This window comes from Doryrhamphus excisus, chromosome 3 (assembly GCF_030265055.1).
Source record: "Doryrhamphus excisus isolate RoL2022-K1 chromosome 3, RoL_Dexc_1.0, whole genome shotgun sequence".
Lineage (NCBI taxonomy): Eukaryota > Metazoa > Chordata > Actinopteri > Syngnathiformes > Syngnathidae > Doryrhamphus > Doryrhamphus excisus.
The window spans coordinates 15,941,920-15,965,330 of NC_080468.1; the positions used below are offsets into that span (position 1 = coordinate 15,941,920).

The 23,411-nt window shown below is 43.6% G+C and overlaps 4 protein-coding genes across 9 annotated transcripts in view; 2 read left to right on the top strand and 2 right to left on the bottom strand.

The window, feature by feature from the left end:
* Positions 1 to 47: 47 nt before the first annotated feature.
* Positions 48 to 8,539, top strand: LOC131124802 (5-hydroxytryptamine receptor 3A-like). Its single transcript, XM_058065579.1, has 10 exons — positions 48 to 87; positions 156 to 322; positions 394 to 438; positions 1,839 to 1,948; positions 4,120 to 4,289; positions 4,371 to 4,531; positions 5,266 to 5,476; positions 6,598 to 6,750; positions 6,809 to 6,906; positions 6,985 to 8,539. The coding sequence occupies exons 1-10, from the start codon at positions 48 to 50 to the stop codon at positions 7,201 to 7,203; spliced, it is 1,374 nt and encodes a 457-aa protein (XP_057921562.1). The 3' UTR covers positions 7,204 to 8,539.
* LOC131125280 (dihydropyrimidinase-related protein 2-like) lies at positions 8,196 to 13,879 on the bottom strand. The gene is made up of 15 exons (XM_058066675.1): positions 13,333 to 13,879; positions 12,080 to 12,168; positions 11,686 to 11,870; positions 11,429 to 11,593; positions 11,047 to 11,108; positions 10,878 to 10,958; positions 10,731 to 10,799; positions 10,503 to 10,623; positions 10,024 to 10,180; positions 9,808 to 9,949; positions 9,636 to 9,720; positions 9,370 to 9,455; positions 9,120 to 9,299; positions 8,893 to 9,058; positions 8,196 to 8,816 (listed from the first exon to the last, which is right to left on the bottom strand). The coding sequence occupies exons 1-15, from the start codon at positions 13,591 to 13,593 to the stop codon at positions 8,725 to 8,727; spliced, it is 1,941 nt and encodes a 646-aa protein (XP_057922658.1). The 5' UTR covers positions 13,594 to 13,879; the 3' UTR covers positions 8,196 to 8,724.
* Positions 12,741 to 23,411, top strand: part of si:ch1073-416j23.1 (rac GTPase-activating protein 1) — a 23,979-nt gene continuing 13,308 nt past the window's right edge. The window contains exons 1-2 of the mRNA XM_058066676.1: positions 12,741 to 12,813; positions 13,518 to 13,681. Coding sequence (XP_057922659.1) covers positions 13,677 to 13,681 — 5 coding nt within the window. The 5' untranslated portion in view covers positions 12,741 to 12,813; positions 13,518 to 13,676. The remainder of the gene's footprint in view (positions 12,814 to 13,517; positions 13,682 to 23,411) is intronic.
* jakmip3 (Janus kinase and microtubule interacting protein 3) overlaps positions 14,771 to 23,411 on the bottom strand; it is a 13,129-nt gene continuing 4,488 nt past the window's right edge. For 2 of the 6 annotated variants that reach the window (XM_058066673.1, XM_058066670.1), the window contains 17 exons: positions 23,231 to 23,377; positions 23,029 to 23,166; positions 22,891 to 22,926; positions 22,747 to 22,818; positions 20,753 to 20,857; positions 20,477 to 20,605; positions 20,322 to 20,405; positions 19,340 to 19,402; positions 19,150 to 19,248; positions 17,546 to 17,644; positions 17,399 to 17,458; positions 17,236 to 17,301; positions 17,104 to 17,172; positions 16,944 to 17,021; positions 16,648 to 16,881; positions 16,457 to 16,582; positions 14,771 to 14,996 (listed from right to left, as the gene is read on the bottom strand). In XM_058066673.1, the coding sequence (XP_057922656.1) occupies positions 16,466 to 16,582; positions 16,648 to 16,881; positions 16,944 to 17,021; positions 17,104 to 17,172; positions 17,236 to 17,301; positions 17,399 to 17,458; positions 17,546 to 17,644; positions 19,150 to 19,248; positions 19,340 to 19,402; positions 20,322 to 20,405; positions 20,477 to 20,605; positions 20,753 to 20,857; positions 22,747 to 22,818; positions 22,891 to 22,926; positions 23,029 to 23,166; positions 23,231 to 23,377 (1,596 nt within the window). In that variant the 3' untranslated portion in view covers positions 14,771 to 14,996; positions 16,457 to 16,465. Of the gene's footprint in view, positions 14,997 to 16,456; positions 16,583 to 16,647; positions 16,882 to 16,943; positions 17,022 to 17,103; positions 17,173 to 17,235; positions 17,302 to 17,398; positions 17,459 to 17,545; positions 17,645 to 19,149; positions 19,249 to 19,339; positions 19,403 to 20,321; positions 20,406 to 20,476; positions 20,606 to 20,752; positions 20,858 to 22,746; positions 22,822 to 22,890; positions 22,927 to 23,028; positions 23,167 to 23,230; positions 23,378 to 23,411 lie in introns of all 6 variants that reach the window. The other 4 variants (XM_058066674.1, XM_058066672.1, XM_058066669.1 and 1 more) reach the window with 3 other exon arrangements.

Genomic DNA, 23,411 nt, shown 5'->3' on the forward strand with positions numbered 1-23,411 from the left:
ATTTTTCAAACTCTGGTGCTGCATCACAGTGTGGCTCGTGTCGCACAATGACCATGACCGTCCTCTTTGCGGTTCTCATCCTCTCAGGTAACACACACACACACACACAAATCATAGATTTGAATGTTAAAGCTACATTAAGTAACCGTCCTCAGCTTTGGGAAGGGCCGCCCGTGACCGAGTATGCAGCTACCAGGACGTCGTGGACCACCTTAATATGACCACCAACATCAAAGCTTTTCAGCTGACGCGACCCGTTCTAGACCACACTCACCCCACGGTGGTGGAGCTCAACGTCATCCTTTATGCCATCCTGGGCGTGGTAGGTTCCCCCTAAAACTTGACATGGAATTCATCCCCGAGACTTTTTCCCCAACTCCTGTTTGTTCACAGATTGAGAAAACGCAAACCTTCATCCCGTTTATCTGGACGTCCATGGTGAGTCCCGATTGTTGACTTCAAAAAGTGCAGGGGGGGGTACTTTCATACATTTTGCACATAAGCTGCTAAAACCAATACAATGTAAATCAATATATGCTGTCAAATGATGACACATTTTAATCAAATTCATTTCAGTTTTTCAATGAATTAATAATTTCACCACTTGCCCTAATGCTAAGCTATCCGGAAAAAAAACATCTACACATTAAATTTGTGTTATAGGAGACAAAGGAAGTACCTATCCAGTAATAATGTCACACATTAATAATCAATTGTAACGCACTACAGGGACTAGGAGCCGACCGCGGCTAATTTAGGGCACTTTAGCACTCAGAAGATGGTTCAACTACCGGAGCGTCAGGGTGTGAATAAAATGCTTTTCGTGGTTGGAATTATTTATATATACACACAAAAATAAAGCCTTAGTCGTGTACAGGGTATATCAATACTGGGTCTCCTAGGGTATCCAAAAGGAAAAGGGTTACATTGTTTCTACCGCAAAGTGGGGTGTGGTTAGCCCACGATCATGCGTGTCGCCTTCAGGTGTGGAATATCATAGAGGTTGGTGTAAAAATGCGACCTACACAAGGTCAAGAAACAATTACATGGCCATCAATTCATGCATTATCAATATAATAGCCTCAGTATGAGTCACCAAGATCATATCAAATCACAAGTGCACTCTAGGTATCAATATAGTTCAATTATATATACATTTAATAACATTACAATTAAATAATCAATGGTTCAGTCAGGGTTTCGTTGAGAAACAATCACATGCATTTCCAATTCAACACTACCCAGTCATTTGGGCAGCATATCAAAAAGTAACAAAACACCAAAATAAAAATAAGAAAACTAACAAACGAGGGTTCATCTTAAACAATGTATTTCGGCAGGCTGTTCGGCTGTAAAATAAACTTCCATAATGGAGCCGTTTGTAAAATGCGGCCATTTAACGAGTCACGCCCACCTGGGTTGCCGCTGTGGTAGATTAGCCATGAAATTGATACAACTCTTGAACGGCACGAGTGTGGTGCCGCGGCGATTCGTGAAGTTTATAAATAAAGTTTGACTCACCGCTGAGTGGATGTTACTAGCAATTTATTTCCTTTCGTGGAATTTGTGTAGTGATTTAGGTAGATTCAGCATATAAAGCACGATAAAGCCAATAAAGCACGTCAAGTACGGTGACGAGCAGCAGGAGACGAGGAATGACAAGCATGACCCCGGAAGTAAGAGGTTGTGACCCGCGGCGCCAAGACGACAACCGGAAGTGTGGGGTTGCGTTACACAATTCATGTTATTTTGCACCAGAACCAAACCTGTGACACCCCTGCTTTAAATAAACAATGTAGTATTTTCATCTGGTAATCAAAAATGTGGTCAACTTACAGGTTTGGCACGATGAGCGCATCTTTTGGGACCCCGCCCAGTTTTGCGGAATCACAGAGCTTTCCATTCCTAGCGACGTGCTGTGGAAACCAGACATCTTCATCCAGGAAATGTGAGTCTAAAGTCCACACAAGAGAAATCATCAAAGTTCATAGCACACACAACACAAGGGCGTCCATATTGTTTCCTAGCTACATTACTAGCTAGTAGCTACTAGCTATATTAGTAGCTAGTAGCTACAGCACGCCATCAAGTTGACAAACATCTTCAACTCCCTGCCTGCTAGCTCATTTAAAGGACATTTGATAACATTATTTTGCTTGTGTGCTACATTACTTCTTCTTTTACAAAATAAGGAACTGACTCACTTTCTAAAAAGGATCAAAATGATGGTAACAGAAGCAAAAACACAAATAAAGTCAGCTAATGCTAATGTTAGCTGTAGCTACAATGTTGCCAGTGTGGGTTACTGAGTACATAAAGCCTTTTCTAATTCCTTGTCAGTACTATATAACAGAGTTTATAATGTTTATACTGGACACATTTTTAAAACATCATACTGTAGCTGCTGTTTAAAAAATTAAAAAATCGATCAATTTCTGATGGTTTATTACTGGTTTATTACTGCGCCCGGGATGGATGTGTGTAGTTTGTTTAGATGCCACCAGATGGCAGCGCTGAGCGTTGTTACTTATAAGAATCAACAAGAAGTCCATGCATGCAAATTTCAAATTATTAAATTGATTAATTGTCAAGCAGTTCACTTTGTTACCGTTCTCGGCGGGGGGAGTATGAACCCTAACCCCTAACCCTGTCATTGTATGCAATTAAGACAAGATAAGATAAGATATTATTATCTTTATTCGTCCCTCAATGGGGAAATTTGCATTACACAGCAGCAAGAGTACAGAATCAGTTAAGCAGTACAAAATACACAATATAGAAAAATAAACAATATAAACAACCCAAGTATTAACAAAATCAACAGGTTTTTTTCCCAGAGTTATATACAAGTACAGTATGCAGATAATATGAAACGAGATGACATATATGACCAGTCTATACACTGAGATCTTGAGTTAAAGTGAGTTAATATGCGGCATCATGGAAACACTTCACATAGAACTTAGTATATTGCATTTAGAGCCCTTAATATTACACATGGAGGTTGATCAGATATTGCACAGATCAATTAGCGATATCAACGATTGTCATTATAGCGTCAGCGCAGTGTCAAAGCATCGGTCTCCAGCGCTAGGCAGTTTATATCCATTGTGAGCGCAGAATTCGATCGATTTGTGCGCTAACGATGGATACATTTTGGGCGAAGCGCTATCGATGGATCGCGCAGATCCATCGTTAGTGCGTAATACAGTAAACCTCGGATATATCGGAAATTCGCTCACAACGGACAGATAAAAAAGAACCAATTTTTCTGTAATGCATTTCCAATAAAAATTCATTGCATATATCAGATTTTTTATACCGGATTTCGCCTATTTCGGACAAAATCTCCAGTCCCGTTCCAATGCATTTCCATTAAATTTCCCTCGCATATATCGGATGGCCGCATTGTGGCGCTCCGATTCGTTGAATCGGGACAGGCCGCTATACGACGTCATTTGCAGCGTTTGCAGCGTTGCCTGCGCGTCCAGGTACATTGGAAACATAGTCAAGGAAGTGCCTTTTTATAACGGATAAAATCCAATTTACGCATATACCGGATATAAATCCGATATATGCGTAAAACGGACATTTTCCGGTATACACATATAACGGATTTCGCTTATATCGGACAAAACCAGTGGGAACAATTGAATCCGATATATCCGAGGTTTACTGTATAGTGAATAATTAAGTGAATCCCCATAAAATCGCTAATCATCACTAACAGCCTCACAGAGTTTGGGGATTTTTGGTCAAAACCAAAAAAGTTGTATGTGAAATGTAAATTACACTTTTATGGCTGTATGAAATTATTATAGTTTTGGTGGTCATGGCACGTATTCCCCGTGAAAAGAGGGGCTTCACTGTCGGCTCAAATTGCCTTTGAAGTAGAAGTGAATAGTTATTGAGGCATTTGTGATGTTCAATGTTAAATGTGAAAATAACAGATATGTACAGACAAATATGAGACAAAGAAAGCCTCCTTGTGTACACGTTCACTAAATGATCCTAATATGATAAACGATAATGGGAGTAAACACAGCTTTTATCAGTGGGGACAATGCGGGTATATCTGTCGGCAAACAGGACGTGATTGTGTTTGTGCGCCCGCGTCAGGACAGAGAAGGACAACTCCCATCCCAGCCTTTACCTGCTCATACACCACAACGGAAAGGTCATCTTCGAGCAGGACATACGGGTGGTGAGCACATGCAAGATGGACGTGCACAAGTTCCCCTTCGATACTCAGCAGTGCAACATGTCACTCGGATCGGCATCACTCTGCTGTAAGCATTTCGATACCAAAAAATTACTTGTGACCCCTCACCTTTTTTTTGACATTTTCTTCCTGTCTGCTGTCCACACAGACGATCAGCTGCGAGTCATCCCCGTGGTCAACTCGTCACGGGCGACCGAGCATTCCAAAGAGTTGCTGCAATCTCAGGGAGAATGGGAATTCCTGCATTTGTCCGTCACCAGCTACAATCTCACTTTTGATGAACGTGTGTGGGAGCAGCTGGTGTTCACCGTAGGACATACCCGCCATTCGTTGTTTGGTTCCGCTTAAGCGTCGTCGGCTGCGTTTACACTTTGGTACTCTGGTCAACTTTCACGCTAATGTTTGGGGACAAGGGATACAAAGAGAATACAGTCCATAATTCCATTCACTGTTCCACATGTCCAAAAGGAGTAGGAAGAAGCAAAGTTTTTAGTCTTTGTATTCCATACAGACGTTGCCAAACGCAGTCACATTTTTAGCCATAAAACATCGGCATCTCTGGCATGCTAATATTTTTGCCCATCCATCCATCGTATCCAGACTCCCCTCTCCCTGACTACTTTGGCCAGCTCCTCCCAGCAGATACAGAGGTTGAGAGACATAGTCTCTCCAAGATGTCCTGGGTCTTCCCCTACCGGTTGGACATACCCTGAACACCTCCTCAAGGAGGCGTCCAGGAGTAATCCTGACCAGTTTCCCAAGACACCTCATCTGACTTCTTTCAATGAGTTTCTCCCAAATGGGAGTGCTTTTCACCTGACCTCTAAGGGAGATCTCAAACGCCCCATGTAGAAAAACTTGTTTCGTCCGTTGTTTTAAAAAGTATGTTTTGAGGCTTCTTTAGTGGGCAAGCAGGTAAAATGACTCTTTTCAAAGTAAAGGTTGCCGACCCCTGTCTGTCTTAACCGAACCAAACGTGACAAGTGTAACGGAATCCTTAAATTACGATACAACCGCACACTCAGTTACTCTTGGCCTTGCAGTTTGTCATCAAAAGGCGTCCGCTCCTGCACGTCATCAACTTTCTGATACCAATCCTCTTCTTCCTGTGCCTGGACCTGGCCTCCTACTTCATCCCGGACCAGAGTGGCGAGAAGTTGAGCTTCAAGGTGACGGTGCTCCTTGCCATCTCCGTTCTGCTGCTCATCCTCAATGACATCCTGCCCTCCATGTCCAACAAAACGCCGCTCATAGGTACACGATTGGCTGGAAGAGCATTTTTCAGCACGGCGGTCGAGTGGTTAGCGCGCAGACCTCACAGCTAGGAGACCAGGGTTCAATTCCACCCTCGGCCATCTCTGTGTGGATTTTGCATGTTATCCCTGTGCATGCGTGGGTTTTCTCCGGGTACTCCGATTTCCTCCCACATTCCAAAAAAAACATGCTAGGTTAATTAGCGACTCAAAATTGTCCAAAGGTATGAATGTGAGTGTGAATGGTTGTTTGTCTATATGTGCCCTGTGATTGGCTGGCCACCAGTCCAGGGTGTACGTGCACCTTTTGGGTGTTAAGTTGCTGTGTGATGAATTTAGTGCTGTAGGTAGTGACGACATCACAACTGTCACTGTACACTGGAATATTTGCACATTTACATATTTGGCACCAATGAATGAATTTGTTTGGACACTCCAGTGTCCTCACTGCTTTGCGTTTGCTTGTCTAATGCCCCTGAATCAGCTAATTAATCGATCGATCGATTAATTGATCGACTGGATATCTGTGAAAAAGCAAATGTAGCCAAAACACTGGACAACACTAGCCCGTATATGCAGGACAGTAAGAAGTCTAAAGCAAATAACCCGAAAAATCATTGAATTCATCGGACTAGATGACCAGCCTCTCGGCAGTATTTTAAGAACACCCTATTTTGTTCCGACTAACAACAACAAAGATGGCGAGCCAGCCAATCCAGAGACTTTTGACCGCACAAATGTCCAAAAATTCACACAATTCACAAAATCACAGATATCTTAAATCAACCCTAATCATAGCCTCAACCGTAACTCTAACCCAATCTCAAACCGGACCTTCTAATCTGGGAAACAAAGTTGGCGAGCCAGCCATAAATAGTCTTTTGACCCAAATGAACAAAAATGTCCACAGACCTACGCCAAAAATCACACCCAGAAGAGAGGAAGCTCAAACTGTAGCTTAGGTTAGGTAAATCCCAATCCTAACTCAAATACCAACGCCTAACCCTCATCCCAATCCCAAACCACTACCCTCAACCTTCAACCATAATCCGAACCTTCATTGACCCTCATTGATCACGCGCCAAGAATGCCAACAGTTGTGTTTTCTTGTCTTTCTCTAAGCCACCTACTGCATTGTCATTTTCGCCCTGATGCTGCTCAGCCTGCTGGAGACCATCCTCATGACCTACCTGATGGAAGGGGTCGCCATGGAGAAGCTGGCTCGCTGTGTAGATAAAGCGGAAAAAGCCACCATAGATAAATCCAACACAACGGGTGAGATACTTTACAGTCAAGTTTGCCTTATAACAAAAAATCCCATCACTGTCACCAGTGTCAACTTTTTTAGAAGATAAACGACAAGCGGGATCTTTGTGCACGTGCGTGTCCGGCGGCGAGAAGCAGCACGAGATGCTACCTGTTGTCGAGGAGGTAAAGCATCCCTAGTTCATCTATTTAGGAAACCAAATGATGTATCAATATGGGGCGTATTCCACCGATGACGTGCAGGAGAACAACGGCTTGCTCAGCGCGGAATCCCAGGCGTTACTGCTCGTCATGGACGAGCTGAAGGAGCTCCAGAGGACGCTGAGCGTGCAACGGAACTGCAGAGAAGACAGAGGAAAGGCGGCGAGTCTGGTGTCCAAGATCAACAAAGCCTTCTTCTTCTTCTACCTGGTCACCGCCTCTCTCTTTCTATTGCTTTTGTACCTCCAGTGGACCAGTTAGACTCGATTTTATGTATGTACAGTGAAACGTGAATTTCAATATTTGCAGTTATGTTTATTGCAGGCGGCACGGCGGACGAGTGGTTAGCGCGCAGACCTCACATCTAGGAGACCAGGGTTCAATTCCACCCTCGGCCATCTCTGTGTGGAGTTTGCATGTTCTCCCCGTGCATGTGTGGGTTTTCTCCGGGTACTCCGGTTTCCTCCCACATTCCAAAAAAACATGCTAGGTTAATTAGCGACTCCAAATTGTCCATAGGTATGAATGTGAGTGTGAATGGTTGTTTGTCTATATGTGCCCTGTGATTGGCTGGCCACCAGTCCAGGGTGTACCTGATACATGTTTGTATCAGGTGCACCTTTTGGGTGTTAAGTTGCTATGTGATGAATTTAGTGCTGTTGGTAGTGACGACATCATAACTGTCACTGTACACTGGTATATTTGCACATTTACACATTTGGCACCTAGACCTCACAGCTAGGAGACCCGAGTTCAATCCCACTCTCGGCCATCTCTGTGTGGAGTTTGCATGTTCTCCCCGTGCCTGCGTGGGTTTTCTCCGGTTTCCTCCCACATTCCAAAAAAAACATGCTAGGTTAATTAGCGACTCCAAATTGTCCATAGGTATGAATGTGAGTGTGAATGGTTGTTTGTCTATATGTGCCCTGTGATTGGCTGGCCACCAGTCCAGGGTGTACCCCGCCTCTCACCCGAAGGCAGCTGGGATAGGCTCCAACAACCCCCCGCGACCCTTGTGTGGATAAGCGGTAGAAAATGAATGAATTTGTTTGGACACTCCAGTGTCTTCACTGCTTTGGGTTTGCTTGTCTAATGCCCCTGAATCAGCTAATTAATCGATCGATTAATTGATCGATTGGATATCTGTGAAAAAGCATGTGAAAAAGCAAATGTAGCCAAAACACTGGACAACACTAGCTTGTATATGCAGGGTGTACCCCGCCTCTTGCCCAAAGACAGCTGGGATAGGCTCCAGCACCCCCCGCGACCCTCGTGAGGAAACAGCAGTAGAAAATGAATGAATGAATGTTTATTGCAATAAATGCAATAGACCTGTTTATGACCTTCTAAATACAGTTTTTAACATTAGAACCCTCTAGATATGAAATAACACCCTTATACGCCTTACACTGTATTACCGCTAATAAATAAAAATGAGACAGAATAATTGGGAGAATCATATGATCATATGATCTGTTGTCTGATCAATGTAACATTACTGACACCTATTGACAAGTGTAGAATACTACATCACACGCATACAGTACCTATTGTTAAAAACCTATGGTTTTTCTCATTTGATTAGCTTCCCATACGCTTGTATAGTAATATAATAGATCACATCAATTATATTAAGTTGTGAGGGTTTTGGGTTGGGGGTGTTTTCTGCTTGGGGGGGGGGGGTCATATGTAGGAAATGTAGGGTTACTAGTTGGTATGTATCTTGTTCACTAATTGCATGCATATTGATTTTAAGCCACAATATTTGAGATTTAAGAATATTTAAGAGAGGGATGTGATGTTTGATCGTCCCCCGGGTGGCGCCACAATCCTCTGTACAGACCGTCGGGGCACATGGTCATCCACTTGAGCTCCTGCGTGGAACAAAGAAGATTAGAATGTTATAGTCATAGCTACGGTTGTTATTGGGAATTAAACATAGCGTCCTACCAGCTAAAGTAAATCCTGATTGATGGAGGTTTCGGGGGCAATTCTGGTTGATAGAACAAGGGGGTCCTGCGGCGGTCAATGTGGGCACCATTGTTTTGATCATACTCATTACATCATGGACCGGACCTTCATAGATCCCACGAGGAACGCTGAGATTCTCTGCCATCTGAATGTACAAGTACATGGCGGGTCAATCGGTTTGATATCCGTGGTTTTTATCAGTTTACCTTGCTGCGGGCTCTGATCCTCCGGTACGCATTGTCAGGGAAGGCTTTTCTCGGAATGAAACGCCCTGATCCTTCTGTTACATTTAGTTTTCCATCCTCCAGAACCACTCGGCCACCGCATATCACCACTGAGGCAACACCATGAAGCTCCAAACCCTCGAGGACGTTCACTTCCACGGTCTACCATTCCAATAGGAAGCACATTAAGCTTTTCACGAAGAGCAAGTTAAGGATCGGGATGTGTTTTTACCAGGTTGTGAGTTTTTGCAGAAACAGTTTTGGTGTCTTTTGGGTTCCAAATGACGATGTCGGCATCAGAACCAACAGCAATTCGTCCTGTTTACAAACACAAAAGACATCGTTGTACTTGTACTTGTACAACTGTATAGTCGCGAGTCAGTCCGATGTTCCTTGATGGTAAATCCGTTGGCTAAAGACCTTGGGGTTAAAACAATCTCCATATTCCCAAAGTCACATTGACATTGAAGTCATCATGCTAAAAGGGTGATTAAGTACCTTTGCGAGGGTAAAGGTTGAAGAGTTTTGCGGCATTGGTACTTGTCACGGCAACAAAGTCATTCTCATCAATCTTCCCGGTGCACTACATAGAAATTTGTATCCAGAAACAAAAACGAGAAAGTTAGTAATGCCTTTAAAAACTGTCTATGTCGATAAAATCTTATCTTACCACAATTCTGTCCCAAACCACCGACATCCTCTCTTCAATTCCATTGGTTCCTTCTGGTATAAGAGTAAAATCATCTTTACCGACTGCCTTTTGAGCAGTGGAGAAGCTAGCTTGAGCACTGGAGGTCACCTGGAGGTCACCACTGGAAAAAATGATATACCGTCGTGAACTTTTGTCTCATCCTTATAAAGTTGGAGTCATACAAAGTGCACAAACCATGCCAAGAGAGAGCTTAGGTACTGCGGAGTTGAAGGATCAGGGTTGAGAGGCGGGCTCATAACAAGGGCAGCGGCTGTAGCCCAGTCTTTGGACCAATAGTGAGATCCGTGCACCGCCAGACTGGCTGTGATTGGCTCCCCGTACACCACAATACCTGCCAACCAATGTTTGAGATGTTCAGGTTGTCTTAGAAAATGTTTCACCCCTCATTCAAGGAGAATTTATCAGTTCGTGCTCAATGGATTGGTCGGACAAACGGCAGTCTGACTAGGTAGGACAGCCCTAGAATGAGGAGTTCATGGAGGATCCAAAAGGCAAGACCAGTTTTAGCTATGTTGTGGTGTCAACCATCAGTCGTTTGGTTGGTATTGCCTTTGTTAGCCTTCCAAATTGTTGGTATTCTTTGTCTTTGAGAGCAAAGTAGTATGGACCCAAGCGAAACTGAAATGGCCCAAATTTTTGGACAACCATGTCACCTTTTTTGCGGGCCTTGGCAATCACATCTGCCGCGGATTTGCTCATCACCTTGGTGACATAAAGCGGACAGTTGGTTTGTTTTGCAATAGTCACAGCTCGGTAGACTGCCTCGGCTTCCACCTGAAACACAAGATGACATCTCGCATGGCGACTAGTACTACTTCCTTGGAAGTAAGTACTTTTGGTTGGGTAGTTTGAGAGTTTCTCCACAGGGATAAAAAACTGACCTCTTCAGAGTGAGAGAGGACATGTCCTTCAGGTCCGGTGATGCCAAGACTTAGGATCCTCTTTTGTTCCTAGAACACCGACATTTTAAGTCACTATTTTCTGGAATGTTTTCGGCATTATGAGTTCACCTCTTCCTGGTTGGTTACCTCATCAATAATGTCACCATTCTCCGCGTGTACCTGGGCCACGGCGCCCAGCTCCCTGAGGAACCCAAAAGCCTCATAAAGCTGTAACCAAAGAACCAACCAACCATGCTCAGCACAGGTTATCGGTTTGAATATTATGAAGACTAGTAATCTCTGCAGACTGTCCTACCTCGGAGTCGGAGCTCTGGTATCTGTCCTTGTAGGTCATGAAAAACAGGAAGGAGTTAACACCTGCAACACAAATGTTGTAATTAAACAAAAGGACAGGTTTTAGCCCAACCTAGCAGATTTGGGGATAATGATTGGGTCAACCATTGGCAGCAATCATAGGCAGTCAGTTACAAGTAGTGACACAGGAAGTGGTCGGAGGAAACCTTCGGTCACGACGCAAAGCCACCCATATACAGACCATCGGTACGTAATTGAGTCTTGAGATCGTTTCCTGCGTAGGGTTGCTGGGGTCTTCGTCAGAGATTGTCATTGAGACAATCCAGAGGAGGTGGCTGACGTATTCGCAGGGGGGAAGAGCATGGAGTTTACGTTGGACTCACCTCTGTCCTTGACAAGAACTTCCAACTCCTCGTGAAGTCGGTCGTGCCAGCACGTGACATCAACATGGAAGGAGAAGTCACAACACGCCGCCTGGTCAGCAGCCTCCCTCCACTCCTCAAACGCTGACAGTAGACTAGACCCTGGTTCCGGCAGCACGTGGTCCACTGTGGCCATTAACGTGTATTTAATTAATTACCTTCAATTGTGTCTAATCAACTTAGTTTGAATGATAGATATTGTTTGGTTAGAGACTGACTGATCATGGTGGTTCCACCGGCCAGTGCCGCTCTGGTTCCTTGGTAGAAGTCATCACAGGGGTAGAAACCTTTCTGGGCGGCATGCAAGTTGGTGTTGGCATCGATTCCTCCCGGGATGACCAGCTGACCATAAGCGTCAACCGTTTTCACGGCTGCGGGAACAATCAGGTTCTCCCCGATCTGTCTGTGAAGGGAACAGGACTTCAGAGGCTTCGTTCCGCTTGTAGCTCACATGCTTCATGGACAGTATCAATCATTGTTAGCGTTAAACGTGTCAGTTAAATGTGTGCGTCTTCTTTTGTACACTTCGAGAGGCAAACATAATTAATAAAGTAAATATATACACAAACGTGTAACTGCATAAAAGCTGAATGATGAATATGAAACAGGTACTTGATGGTTCCGTCCTCGATGTAAACATCAGCATAAAACGACTGGTCATCGTTGACTATCTTTCCTCCTTTTATGATCAGACAATTGCCCTGAAAATAGATAAGAACACAAATTTCTGGTCAAATTTGTTTTGTATACAATTTTTTTTTCCAGCAAGAACCACATATGCAAAATCAAAGCATACGGGGGCCATTTTGGTATTTTACTTTTCATAGAAAGGCTAAAAAATGTATTTAAAAATCAAACTTAGTGTCAGATTTGTGTAATTATCAGTGACAAAACAAATGAATATTATTTTTTTTTTTTAAATTCCCATTGTTGTTATTTTTATTCATTTACTTAATATCTACAATACCGCAGTTCAACAAAAAAACAGGCCATGGCCGGCAAATGGCCCTCAGGCCGCAATTTGGGCACCCCTGCTGTATAGGACCACACACACGTACATAATTTTGGGTTCCCCTGCACTTTTTTAAAGACAGTTTTGGTCCCATGCCATTTTTATTGGCCAAAACGATGCTAGGCTATAGTAAATAGAGACAATCAAGCACTAGGGCGAAGCGGGAAACGACTTTCCCTTTGAGACCGCCCACCAGCTAATCAATTGGCTCAGCCGTTTTTTTGCTAACGTCTTCATTGGCCGTCCCTGCTGTCACTCCGTGAGCGTGTAATTGGAGCTACATTACATAGTACGACATCCTGGTAGTTAGCTAGAGTCTTCTTCATCTGCCACCGTAAGTTGTTAACGCGTTGGGTGTTTGTTTTGCTTGGTCACGTCAGCTAATTCAGCTAATTAAAATCACAGGTTTTATTTACTATAATATTAGAATCTGTGCCCCGCCTCCCCCACGTATGAAATTGTATCCCTGCCGTTAACAAGTCACACTTCAACGTCATTTGTAGTACTACTCATAGCAGTTAGCATAGCGTAGCAGCTAGTAGTAGCAGTTAGCTTTGTTTAATATTGCCTTTCAGCTCCTTTCTACCAACCTAACAGTTATATGTGGAATTCATTTTGTCATTTTTTAAGATAAATCCATTTTTCATCATTTACTGTACGGTAAAACCGGGAAATAACGGACAATTTTGAAAAAAATGTAATTCTGCTTTTCATGTTAAACAGGAAGCTGCTTTGTGTTGTTTTTTTTTTTTTCAAAGAAGCATATATTCTTGAACAAATCGTTCAAAAAAACATTTTTCTGAAAATTGTCACTTATTACCCCGCCGTCCCTTATAACCCCGTTTTACGGTACCTCGATTTGGTCCCGAGCGTGTCCGGAAGGGTACACCACAGTCGGCCCTGCTCCCCTCGGAGCGTCTCCTCCTGTGCGCTCAGATTTGCGTCGCTGCGTCAGCGGGCTGAGCGACTCAAAGTTCAGTGTTTTGTTCTCAAAAGCTCCTTCCACACTGCAGAACATTCCACCGTATTTCATCCTAGGCCGGGGGGAGTCCGATCCCAGCTTGGACAACATCGAAGCCCCATCGTCGTCCTGTGAAATTCTCCTTTCAGACATCTTGCGGGGCGAGACTGAACCACAGCCCGGAGTCGGGGAACTGAAGAACTGGGAAGTTGACAGCCGAAGAGCTTGAGCAGTAAATGAGGTGAGCGGGGTGAGTTCTGTGACCTAAAACCAGTCTGAAGGGAGGAAGGAGGGCAGTCAAGAGGAAGAGATGGGTTGAACCAGTCAACACCATTTGATGTCGCTCGAGTTCATCGATAAAGAACTATTTGCCTATCGAACGACTAATAAATTCAGTTTGAAATAGTCAAGGAGGAGCGCTTTCAACATGTAAGAAACTTTAAAAGATGCTCATTTTAAACAGAAAATATTTACTGAAATAAACGCTAGTAGAATAGTTAAAGCATTTTTTTGCAATGTGATATTCAAGCACACACACACACAGTCAGTTTTCATTACCGTTGATGTTCTGAACATGAACATGGATGTCTTTGCACGCCTAATCCACTAAATAAAACACACACTTTTCATAATCAAAATAAAATAAAACACCTAAAATATAGTTAAAAACAGTAGTAGACAGTAACAACAAATCTCGACCCACTGACCTCCATTGTAAATGTTTGTTCAAAGCGACTTGGGGTCGGGGGAGGGGCGGATCGTAGTGCTCCGTCAAAGTAGGACATGGCTTGCAGAGGTAAAACCTGAATGTGTCAAATGTACATCAGCCTATTATGCTCAGGGTGATCAAAATAATAGAAGGAGTTAAACCGGGGGGCGGCACGGCGGCCTAGTGGTTAGCGCGCAGACCTCACAGCTAGGAGACCAGGGTTCAATTCCACGCTCGGCCATCTCTGTGTGGAGTTTGCATGCGTGGGTTTTCTCCGGGTACTCCGGTTTCCTCCCACATTCCAAAAACATGCTAGGTTAATTAGCCACTCCAAATTGTCCATAGGTATGAATGTGAGTGTGAATGGTTGTTTGTCTATATGTGCCCTGTGATTGGCTGGCCACCAGTCCAGGGTGTGCCCCGCCTCTCGCCCGAAGACAGCTGGGATAGGCTCCAGCACCCCCCGCGACGCTCGTGAGGAAAAGCGGTAGAAAATGAATGAATGAGTTAAACCGGATGGGAATAAGAAAGACATTGCAAGATAGAGCATCTCTCCAGTCCCGGAACCGGAATTGATCCTGCAAATCACTTTCCGTGTCCAAAAAGGGCATCGCACTCCAGTTCTGTTCACGCTCACTTTTATTTGCACCTTTTGAAAATAATGTCCACAACATCCTGTGTATCCGTTCGTGCTAGCAGATAGTGTAAAATAGTACTTCTGACATAAAACCAGTCATTCTGGGACAAAAGGCAGTAGGGAACCATCGTCACCTGGTCTCAGCCTTCTGAGATGTTGAGGTCAGCTGGTTTCTGATTGGCTGAGTGGTCGGCTGCCAGATGACAGACGCTGGAAGACAAACGACAAAAGAGTCATTGAAGAAAAAAACGTTTGTCGCTGAGATTGTGGTTGGGAAAGAAAATGGCAGTTTTCAGATTTGATTACATTCATTCATTCATTTTATACCGCTTTTCCTCACGAGGGCCGCAGGGGGGCACTGGAGCCTATCCCAGCTGTCTTTGGGCGAGAGGCGGGGTACACTCTGGACTGGTCGCCAGCCAATCACAGGGCATAAAGTTAAAATATTAATGAAAAAATATGATGAAAAACATAAAAAACAACCATTAAAGTTGTCATTTTGGGGAAATTAGGTTGTGGAAAAAAAATTAATATTATTAGAATAAAGTCAAAATATTACAGGAATAAAGTCATAACTACAAGAAGAAAATTTCTAAGAAGAAAGTTGAAATATTTGGAAAATAAAAAAACATAAATGGCAAATGAAGAGCAGACTATAGTTTGTACTTTTGTACTAGTTTGCAGTATTTTTTTCTTCAAATACTTCATTCATTCATTCATTTGCTACCACTTTTCCTCACGAGGTTAGCGGGGGGCGCTGGAGCCTATCCCAGCTGTCTTTGGGCGAGAGGCGGGGTACACCCTGGACTGGTCGCCAGCCAATCACAGGGCATAAAGTTAAAATATTAATGAAAAAATATGATGAAAAACATAAAAAACAACAAATAAAATTGTCATTTTGGGGAAAGTAGGTTCATTCATTCATTCATTTTCTACCGCTTTTTCCTCACGAGGGTCGCGGGGGTGCTGGAGCCTATCCCAGCTGTCTTTGGGCGAGAGGCGGGGTACACCCTGGACTGGTTGCCAGCCAATCACAGGGCACATATAGACAAACAACCATTCACACTCACATTCATACCTATGGACAATTTGGAGTCGGCAATTAACCTAGCATGTTTTTTTTGGAATGTGCGAGGAAACCGGAGTACCCGGAGAAAGCCCACGCATGCACGGGGAGAACATGCAAACTCCAGACCGAGAGTGGAATTGAACTCGGGTCTCCTAGCTGTGAGGTCTAAGTGCCAAATGTGGACTGGACTGGTCGCCAGCCAATCACAGGGTATTTTTTTCTTCAAATACTTCTCATACAAAATATGAAAATGGCCCTTGCCACTTTCCTCGGTGGATACGTTTGGACACCCCTGGACTGGGGCCTAACCCATCGGGGTACACCCTGGACTGGTGGCCAGCCAATCACAGGGCACATATAGACAAACAACCATTCACACTCACATTCATACCTATGGACAATTTGGAGTCGCTAATTAACCTAGCATGTTTTTGGAATGTGGGAGGAACCCGGAGTACCTGCAACATGCAAACTCCACACAGAGATGGCCGAGGGTGGAATTGAACCCTGGTCTCCTAGGTGTGAGGTCTGCACGCTAACCACTAGACCACATTCATTTTAGTTCAGCTCGACCATTCACACGCACTTGAATGAAACTTACCAGCAGATGTTAGGACCAGAGGATGAAGGCCAGAGAGAAGAATAAAAACAGAAAGAGGAACTTCTCCTCCAACTCTTTTATTTGTCGCTTCTGCGATTCGATGAATTCCTCCAACTCTTTGTTCCTCTATGACATGGAAATATCACGTTGAAGACGCAACTTGGAATCAGGACGCGGAGAACGATGTTTACCTGCTGCGTGACTTGAAGCAGATCCATTCTTTCTTTGAGGATCTGCGCATCTCGTTCTCTTAGCTCGCACATCACAGCTCGTTTCCACTGGTCCATGGCTCTCTTAAGCCCCTCCCTTTGGTCATCCGTCAGCGTGTCGCTCACGCAATCGTATTTTACCTTTTGCCCGTCCATTCTGAACTCGTCCTGCTGTCGTAGCGCCTCGTACAGCATGGCCTCCAGCTCCAGGATCCTCTGCGTTTCATCGGGAGATGTTTGCATCTTTGATGGTGAAGAGTTAGCCAAGTGGAACTTACCTTGTGAGCCTGATCCATGGAGCGCTTCCTAAAGTCCAGCTCTTCATCCAGGTAGCCTTTCTGCTTGCTGAACAAATCCTACCATCACACACACACACATGCTTGATCCCCGCGTAGCAATTTAAATGAATTGAAAATAATTCACAGAAGATGTTTCTACCTTCTCACTTTCAATGTCCAACATTTTCTGCTGCAGTGCAGACTTTGTCACTTCAATGGACCCCAACCACTGAGGAAGTGGCATCATTGGACTGATGTTATTTAATCATCTTAACAGAAAGTGTGTGTTTACCTTCTCTGCCAGTGTGAGAACAGTCCTGGCGTGAATCACGACCACCTGCTCCTCATTGGACAGATTCTGCAGGACACAGTTAACACCGTTAGACATGTGAAGTCAACACGAAAACCGCATCAATCCAGCGTCCTCACTGATGTACAAAATAAGTTCAACATACACTTACGGCGTTATCTCCCAGAATGTCCAACTTCTTCATGAGCTCACAGATCACAATGTCCTTAAGAAAACAGGAGCAACAGGAGCCAGCTTAAGTCAGCTCGACATGCCTGAGCTTAGATGAATAACGTTTAGACGCGTTACGTACAGTTACTCCCTCCGCCTCGCAGTAGACCTGCAAAGGGCTGAGACTTTCTGGGAAGTGGACTTGCTGGAAGTTGATGCCAGGTGATCGCCACTCCCTCTCCTGTGGCGCACGGACACCTTTTTACCACCTTCTAATTATGCTTTTTAACATTAGAGCCTTCTAGACATTAAATAGCACCCCTATAGTCACCTTTACGCTCCTATTACCCAATATTGTAAACATAATCAGCGAAAATAAGACATATTAAGCATAGAAAACCTTTTACAACCTTCTAATTATGCTTTTTAACATTAGAGCCTTCTAGACATTAAATAGAACCCCTATAGCAGGGGTGGGCAAACTACGGCCCGGGGGCCACATGCGGCCCACCAAGCGTTTGAATCCGGCCCGCCAGTTGCTTTCTAAGTAACTTCAACTTTTAACATACAAACTGGCAACATGACTTGCAAGTCGGATGTCTGATTTAGTAAAAAATAAACAACAAAACTGTCAAATTAAATGACATAGTTTGATGTGGTGTGATGTTTAAAGTGCTCCTAAAAAAGGGACATGAGAACATACAACTGATATAGGATAACACTTTTACAGATAAAATTAGACAAATAATTCAAGGAAAATGATAAGCATAAAATAGTGTGTGTGTGTTAAATACGTATATGTTCTGGCCCCCCAGACAATTTTGTTAACTCAATGCGGCCCTCGAGTCCAAATATTTGCCCACCCCTGCCCTATAGTCATCTTTACGCTCCTATTACCCAATATTGTAAACATAATCAGCGAAAATAAGACATATTAAGCGTAGAAAACCTTTTTACAACCTTCTAATTATGCTTTTTAACATTAGAGCCTTCTAGACATTAAATAGCACCCCTATAGTCACCTTTACGCTCCTGTTACCCAATATTGTAAACATAATCAGCGAAAATAAGACATATTAAGCGTAGAAAACCTTTTTACCACCTTCTAATTATGCTTTTTAACGTTAGAGCCTTCTAGACATTAAATAGAACCCCTATAGTCACCTTTACGCTCCTGTTACCCAATATTGTAAACATAATCAGCGAAAATAAGACATATTAAGCGTAGAAAACCTTTTTACAACCTTCTAATTATGCTTTTTAACATTAGAGCCTTCTAGACATTAAATAGCACCCCTATAGTCACCTTTACGCTCCTATTACCCAATATTGTAAACATAATCAGCGAGAATAAGACATATTAAGCGTAGAAAACCTTTTTACCACCTTCTAATTATGCTTTTTAACGTTTGAGCCTTCTAGACATTAAATAGCACCCCTATAGTCACCTTTACGCTCCTATTACCCAATATTGTAAACAGAATCTGCGAAAATAAGACATATTAAGCGTAGAAAACCTTTTTACCACCTTCTAATTATGCTTTTTAACATTAGAGCCTTCTAGACATTAAATAGCACCCCTATAGTCACCTTTACGCTCCTGTTACCCAATATTGTAAACATAATCAGCGAAAATAAGACATATTAAGCGTAGAAAACCTTTTTACAACCTTCTAATTATGCTTTTTAACATTAGAGCCGTTGCGGGCACCCGCTGTCATGATTTCATATCTCGAGTGTTATCACCTCCAGCTCTAAGATCCTGAACTCCAGGAGTTCGTTTTGGTCTCTGACGTCCTGGATGTCGTTTTTCAGATGGAGTTCCTCTGCTTCCATCTGCTTCATCTAAAACATAAAAGAGTCAACGTCATCTCTTCTAGTCATGCTTCCTGGTGGAGCAACCCGGATGGGGGAAAGACAAAGGAATACCAGTCACCTTTTCCACTAGTTGCTGGTTCCTCTGATACAACATCTGCTTCTCCTCCACCCACTTCACGTCCTGGAGGACGACGGACATTGTTAATCCTAACTGTCCACTGATGGGATCATCCAGTCTTTGCCATCCATTCATTCATTTTCTACCGCTTATCCTCACAGGGGTCGCGGGGGTGCTGGAGCCTATCCCAGCTGTCTTGGGGCGAGAGGCGGGGTACACCCTGGACTGGTGGCCAGCCAATCACAGGGCACATATAGACAAACAACCATTCACACTCGCATTCATACTGATGGACAATTTGGAGTCGCTAATTAACCTAGCATGTTTTTGGAATGTGGGAGGAAACCGGAGTACCCGGAGAAAACCCACGCATGCACGGGGAGAACATGCAAACTCCACACAGAGATGGCCGAGGGTGGAATTGAACCCTGGTCTCCTAGCTCATGCACATCATAAAGATGTTTCAAGGAATTCTCTGGAATCTGTCTATAGTGTCTCAACTCTGATATCATATCCTATTTTTGTAGTTACAACCTAAATAAGTTGTTTTACCTTAATTAGAGCTCTCTAGATATGAAATAACACCCCTATATTCAACTTTACACTCGTGTCGCCCCAATATAGTAGATGAACTGGAGCCTACCCCAGCTGTCTTGGGTCGAGAGGCGGGGTACACCCTGGACTGGTGGCCAGCCAATCACAGGGCACATATAGACAAACAACCATTCACACTCGTATTCATACCTATGGACAATTTGGAGTCGCTAATTAACCTAGCGTGTTTTTGGAATGTGGGAGGAAACCGGAGTACCCGGAGAAAACCCACGTATGCACGGGGAGAACATGCAAACTGGCCGAGGGTCTGTGCGCTAACCACTCAACCACCGTGCAGCCCCTTTGCCATCCAATTACACTCATTTATACATGTACAAATTAACCATGATAACCAAGGGATGACTCTACATAGTGTGTGTGTGATTACCAGTCCTTGCTGTTTCAGCGCTGACTCCAGATCTGCGACCCTGGTCTGATATTGACTGATTTCGGCAAGCAGCTGTTCTCTGGTCTGAAAGCAAGCAAAGTATTGAACCTTCACGCCTTTCTCCCCCTACGGCCCGCGCGGAGAGGCGGAGTCACCTTGATCTCCTTCTCGGCATCATAGTTTCCTCCGCTGGTCTCAGCCAGCAGAGCGTAGGCCCGCTGCAGCGCCTGATATTCTTGCGTCAGCTGACGGTAGCGAAGCTCCGCCTCCTCACGAACGCACACCTGCAACACAGCACTACTACCAGAATCAGTCAGACCAGTAACCAACGGGAACCAACCATGTGATAAATAGAGGAGGGGGTTATGTCTTGGGATGATGACGACAATATGTTATCTTTGTGGCGGTGTGTTTGCGTGTCTGTGGGTTACCTCTTCGGGTTCCGTGTCGGGGGTTTTGTCTGTGTGAAAAGACAAAGATGAGCCGTCCGAGTCCACTGACACTTCTTCATCGTAGCCGTAAAATGTTTCTATGACCTGCAGACACACGTACAAGTCTTTTTTTAACAAGCGGTTGTTCAATTCATAACAAAGATGATTATTTTTAAATCACATGAGATCAAAACCCAGAAAACATAGCTTAGTGTTTTACATGACACACACTGAAATGCAAAAGAAGACATCTAACACAGCTAAGAAAAAGTCAGTTTTGTAGAATAAGTACATTGACTTTGATATAACTATTTATGCATTTTTGGAAATAATGGTGTTATTTATTTTTTTGCTAGCATAACAATGTCCAAAGTTGATTTTTTGTTTGGAAAAATGTTTGCGAAAAATTAAATACAGTGAATATATTTTGGGCGGCACGGCGGACGAGTGGTTAGCGCGCAGACCTCACAGCTAGGCGACCAGGGTTCAAAGGTTGGGCCCCCCCCTAGCAGCAACAACTGCAATCAAACATTTGTGATAACTTGCAATGAGTCTTTTAATTTTGCACCATTTTTCAAAATACATGAATAAATCATGTTGTGGCTGCACAGTAGTCAAGTGGTTAGAGCGTAGATCTCACAGCCAGGAGACCCGAGTTCAATCCCACCCTCTGTGTGGAGTTTGCATGTTCTCCCCGTGCATGCGTGGGTTTTTTCCGGGTACTCCGGTTTCCTCCCACATTCCAAAAAACATGCTAGGTTAATTAGCGACTCCAAATTGTCCATAGGTATGAATGTGAGTGTGAATGGTTGTTTGTCTATATGTGCCCTGTGATTGGCTGGTGACCAGTCCAGGGTGTACCCCAATGGGTTTAGGCCCCAGACCAGTGGTGTCCAAACGTATCCACCGAGGAAAGTGGCAAGGGCCATTTTCATATTTTGTATGAGAAGTATTTGAAGTAAAAAAAATACTGCAAACTAGTACAAAAGTACAAACTTTGGCCTGCTTTTGATTTGCCATTTTTGTTTTTTTATTTTCCAAATATTACAACTTTCTGCTTAGAAATTTTCTTCTTGTAGTTATGACTTTATTCCTGTAATATTTTGACTTTATTCTAATAAGATACATTTTTTTCCACAACCTAATTTCCCCAAAATGACAACTTTATTTGTTGTTTTTTATGTTTTTCATCATATTTTTTCATTAATATTTTAACTTTATGCCCTGTGATTGGCTGGCAACCAGTCCAGGGTGTACCCCGCCTCTCGCCCAAAATACAGCTGGGATAGGCTCCAGCATCCCCCTCGACCCTCGTGAGGAAAAGCGGTAGAAAATGAATGAATGAATATACAGTAAACCTCGGATATATCGGACTCGGATATATCGGAAATTCGCTCACAACGGACAGATAAAAAAGAACCAATTTTTCTGTAATGCATTTCCAATAAAAATTCATTGCATATATCAGATTTTTTATAACGGATTTCGCCTATTTCGGACAAAATCTCCAGTCCCGTTCCAATGCATTTCCATGAAATTTCCCTCGCATATATCGGATGGACTCATCGTGGCGCTCCGATTCGCCGAATCGTGACCGCTATACGACGTCATTTGCAGCGTTTGCAGCGTTGCCTGCGCGTCCAGGTACATTGGAAACATAGTCAAGGAAGTGCCTTTTTATAACGGATAAAATCCGATTTACGCATATACCGGATATAAATCCGATATATGCGTAAAACGGACATTTTCCGGTATACGCATATAACGGATTTCGCTTATATCGGACAAAACCAGTGGGAACAATTGAATCCGACATATCCGAGGTTTACTGTATTTTTATTCCCTGTTGATTGAATAATTGACTGCAAATATGGAGGACTAAGCTCACCAGGATGGTGACCAGACTTTTACTACAAAGTCTCTGAACTTTTCCTATAGAATGAAAGGCTGAATGTACTTCCTGGATAGATTAAAGATAAAAGGTAAGAACAAACCCTGCAGGCTCTCAAGGTTCGTTTTCTCCTGGTCGATTCTTGACGTCTGTATCGCAATAACAGATCTCGTTCCTGCTAACACAAAGAACGTGTTCATGTGAGATGTGTCTCACAGTTTGGAGCGTACCACTTAGCAGAACTTACAATCACATTCTTCACGTAACCTCCTGTTTCCAGAGCCTAAAAGTCACAATGAAGAACATTTAAAGTCCCGACTCCAGACATGACGGAATGTCAACAAGGAGAAGTTCCATAAATAGGAATGGTATTGAACGTAGGTACCTTAGACAGGTCGTCTATGATGTGTTGTTGCTCCAGAACCTGAAGTCGTAGGAACTCCATTTCTCTGTAGTCCTGACTGTAGCCTTGGTAACTGGCAGAGCTGCTGCGGTCCAAGTCGTTCAGCGAACTGGGCCTCCTCTGTGGATCAGAGCGTGACTTTTGGGTACTGTCAAGGAAATGACCGCAAAGCCACCACGGTTACCATCTCCATGTTCTCCTGGGTGACAAAGCGGAGTTTGTTGTCAAGGCGACACAACATGAGTGACAGCTCCTCATTCTTTCTGCTCAGACGCTTGTTTTTGTCCAGCAGAGGAAGAAACTGACTCTCGGTTTCCCTCAGTCGCTTCAGCTTCATGAGCAGGAAACAGAAGACACAGGATGTG

Excerpts from the sequence above, each read along its gene's own strand:
- LOC131124802 (XM_058065579.1), top strand. The coding sequence starts at position 48 with ATGACCATGACCGTCCTCTTTGCGGTTCTCATCCTCTCAG. Across the intron at positions 439-1,838 it reads CGTTTATCTGGACGTCCATG|GTTTGGCACGATGAGCGCAT; the intron begins GTGAGTCCCGAT and ends GTCAACTTACAG. Across the intron at positions 4,532-5,265 it reads GGGAGCAGCTGGTGTTCACC|TTTGTCATCAAAAGGCGTCC; the intron begins GTAGGACATACC and ends TTGGCCTTGCAG.
- LOC131125280 (XM_058066675.1), bottom strand. The coding sequence starts at position 13,593 with ATGTCTGAAAGGAGAATTTCACAGGACGACGATGGGGCTTCGATGTTG. Across the intron at positions 11,109-11,428 it reads AGTTCTTGTCAAGGACAGAG|GTGTTAACTCCTTCCTGTTT; the intron begins GTGAGTCCAACG and ends TTTGTGTTGCAG. Across the intron at positions 9,059-9,119 it reads GGATCAGAGCCCGCAGCAAG|ATGGCAGAGAATCTCAGCGT; the intron begins GTAAACTGATAA and ends TTGTACATTCAG.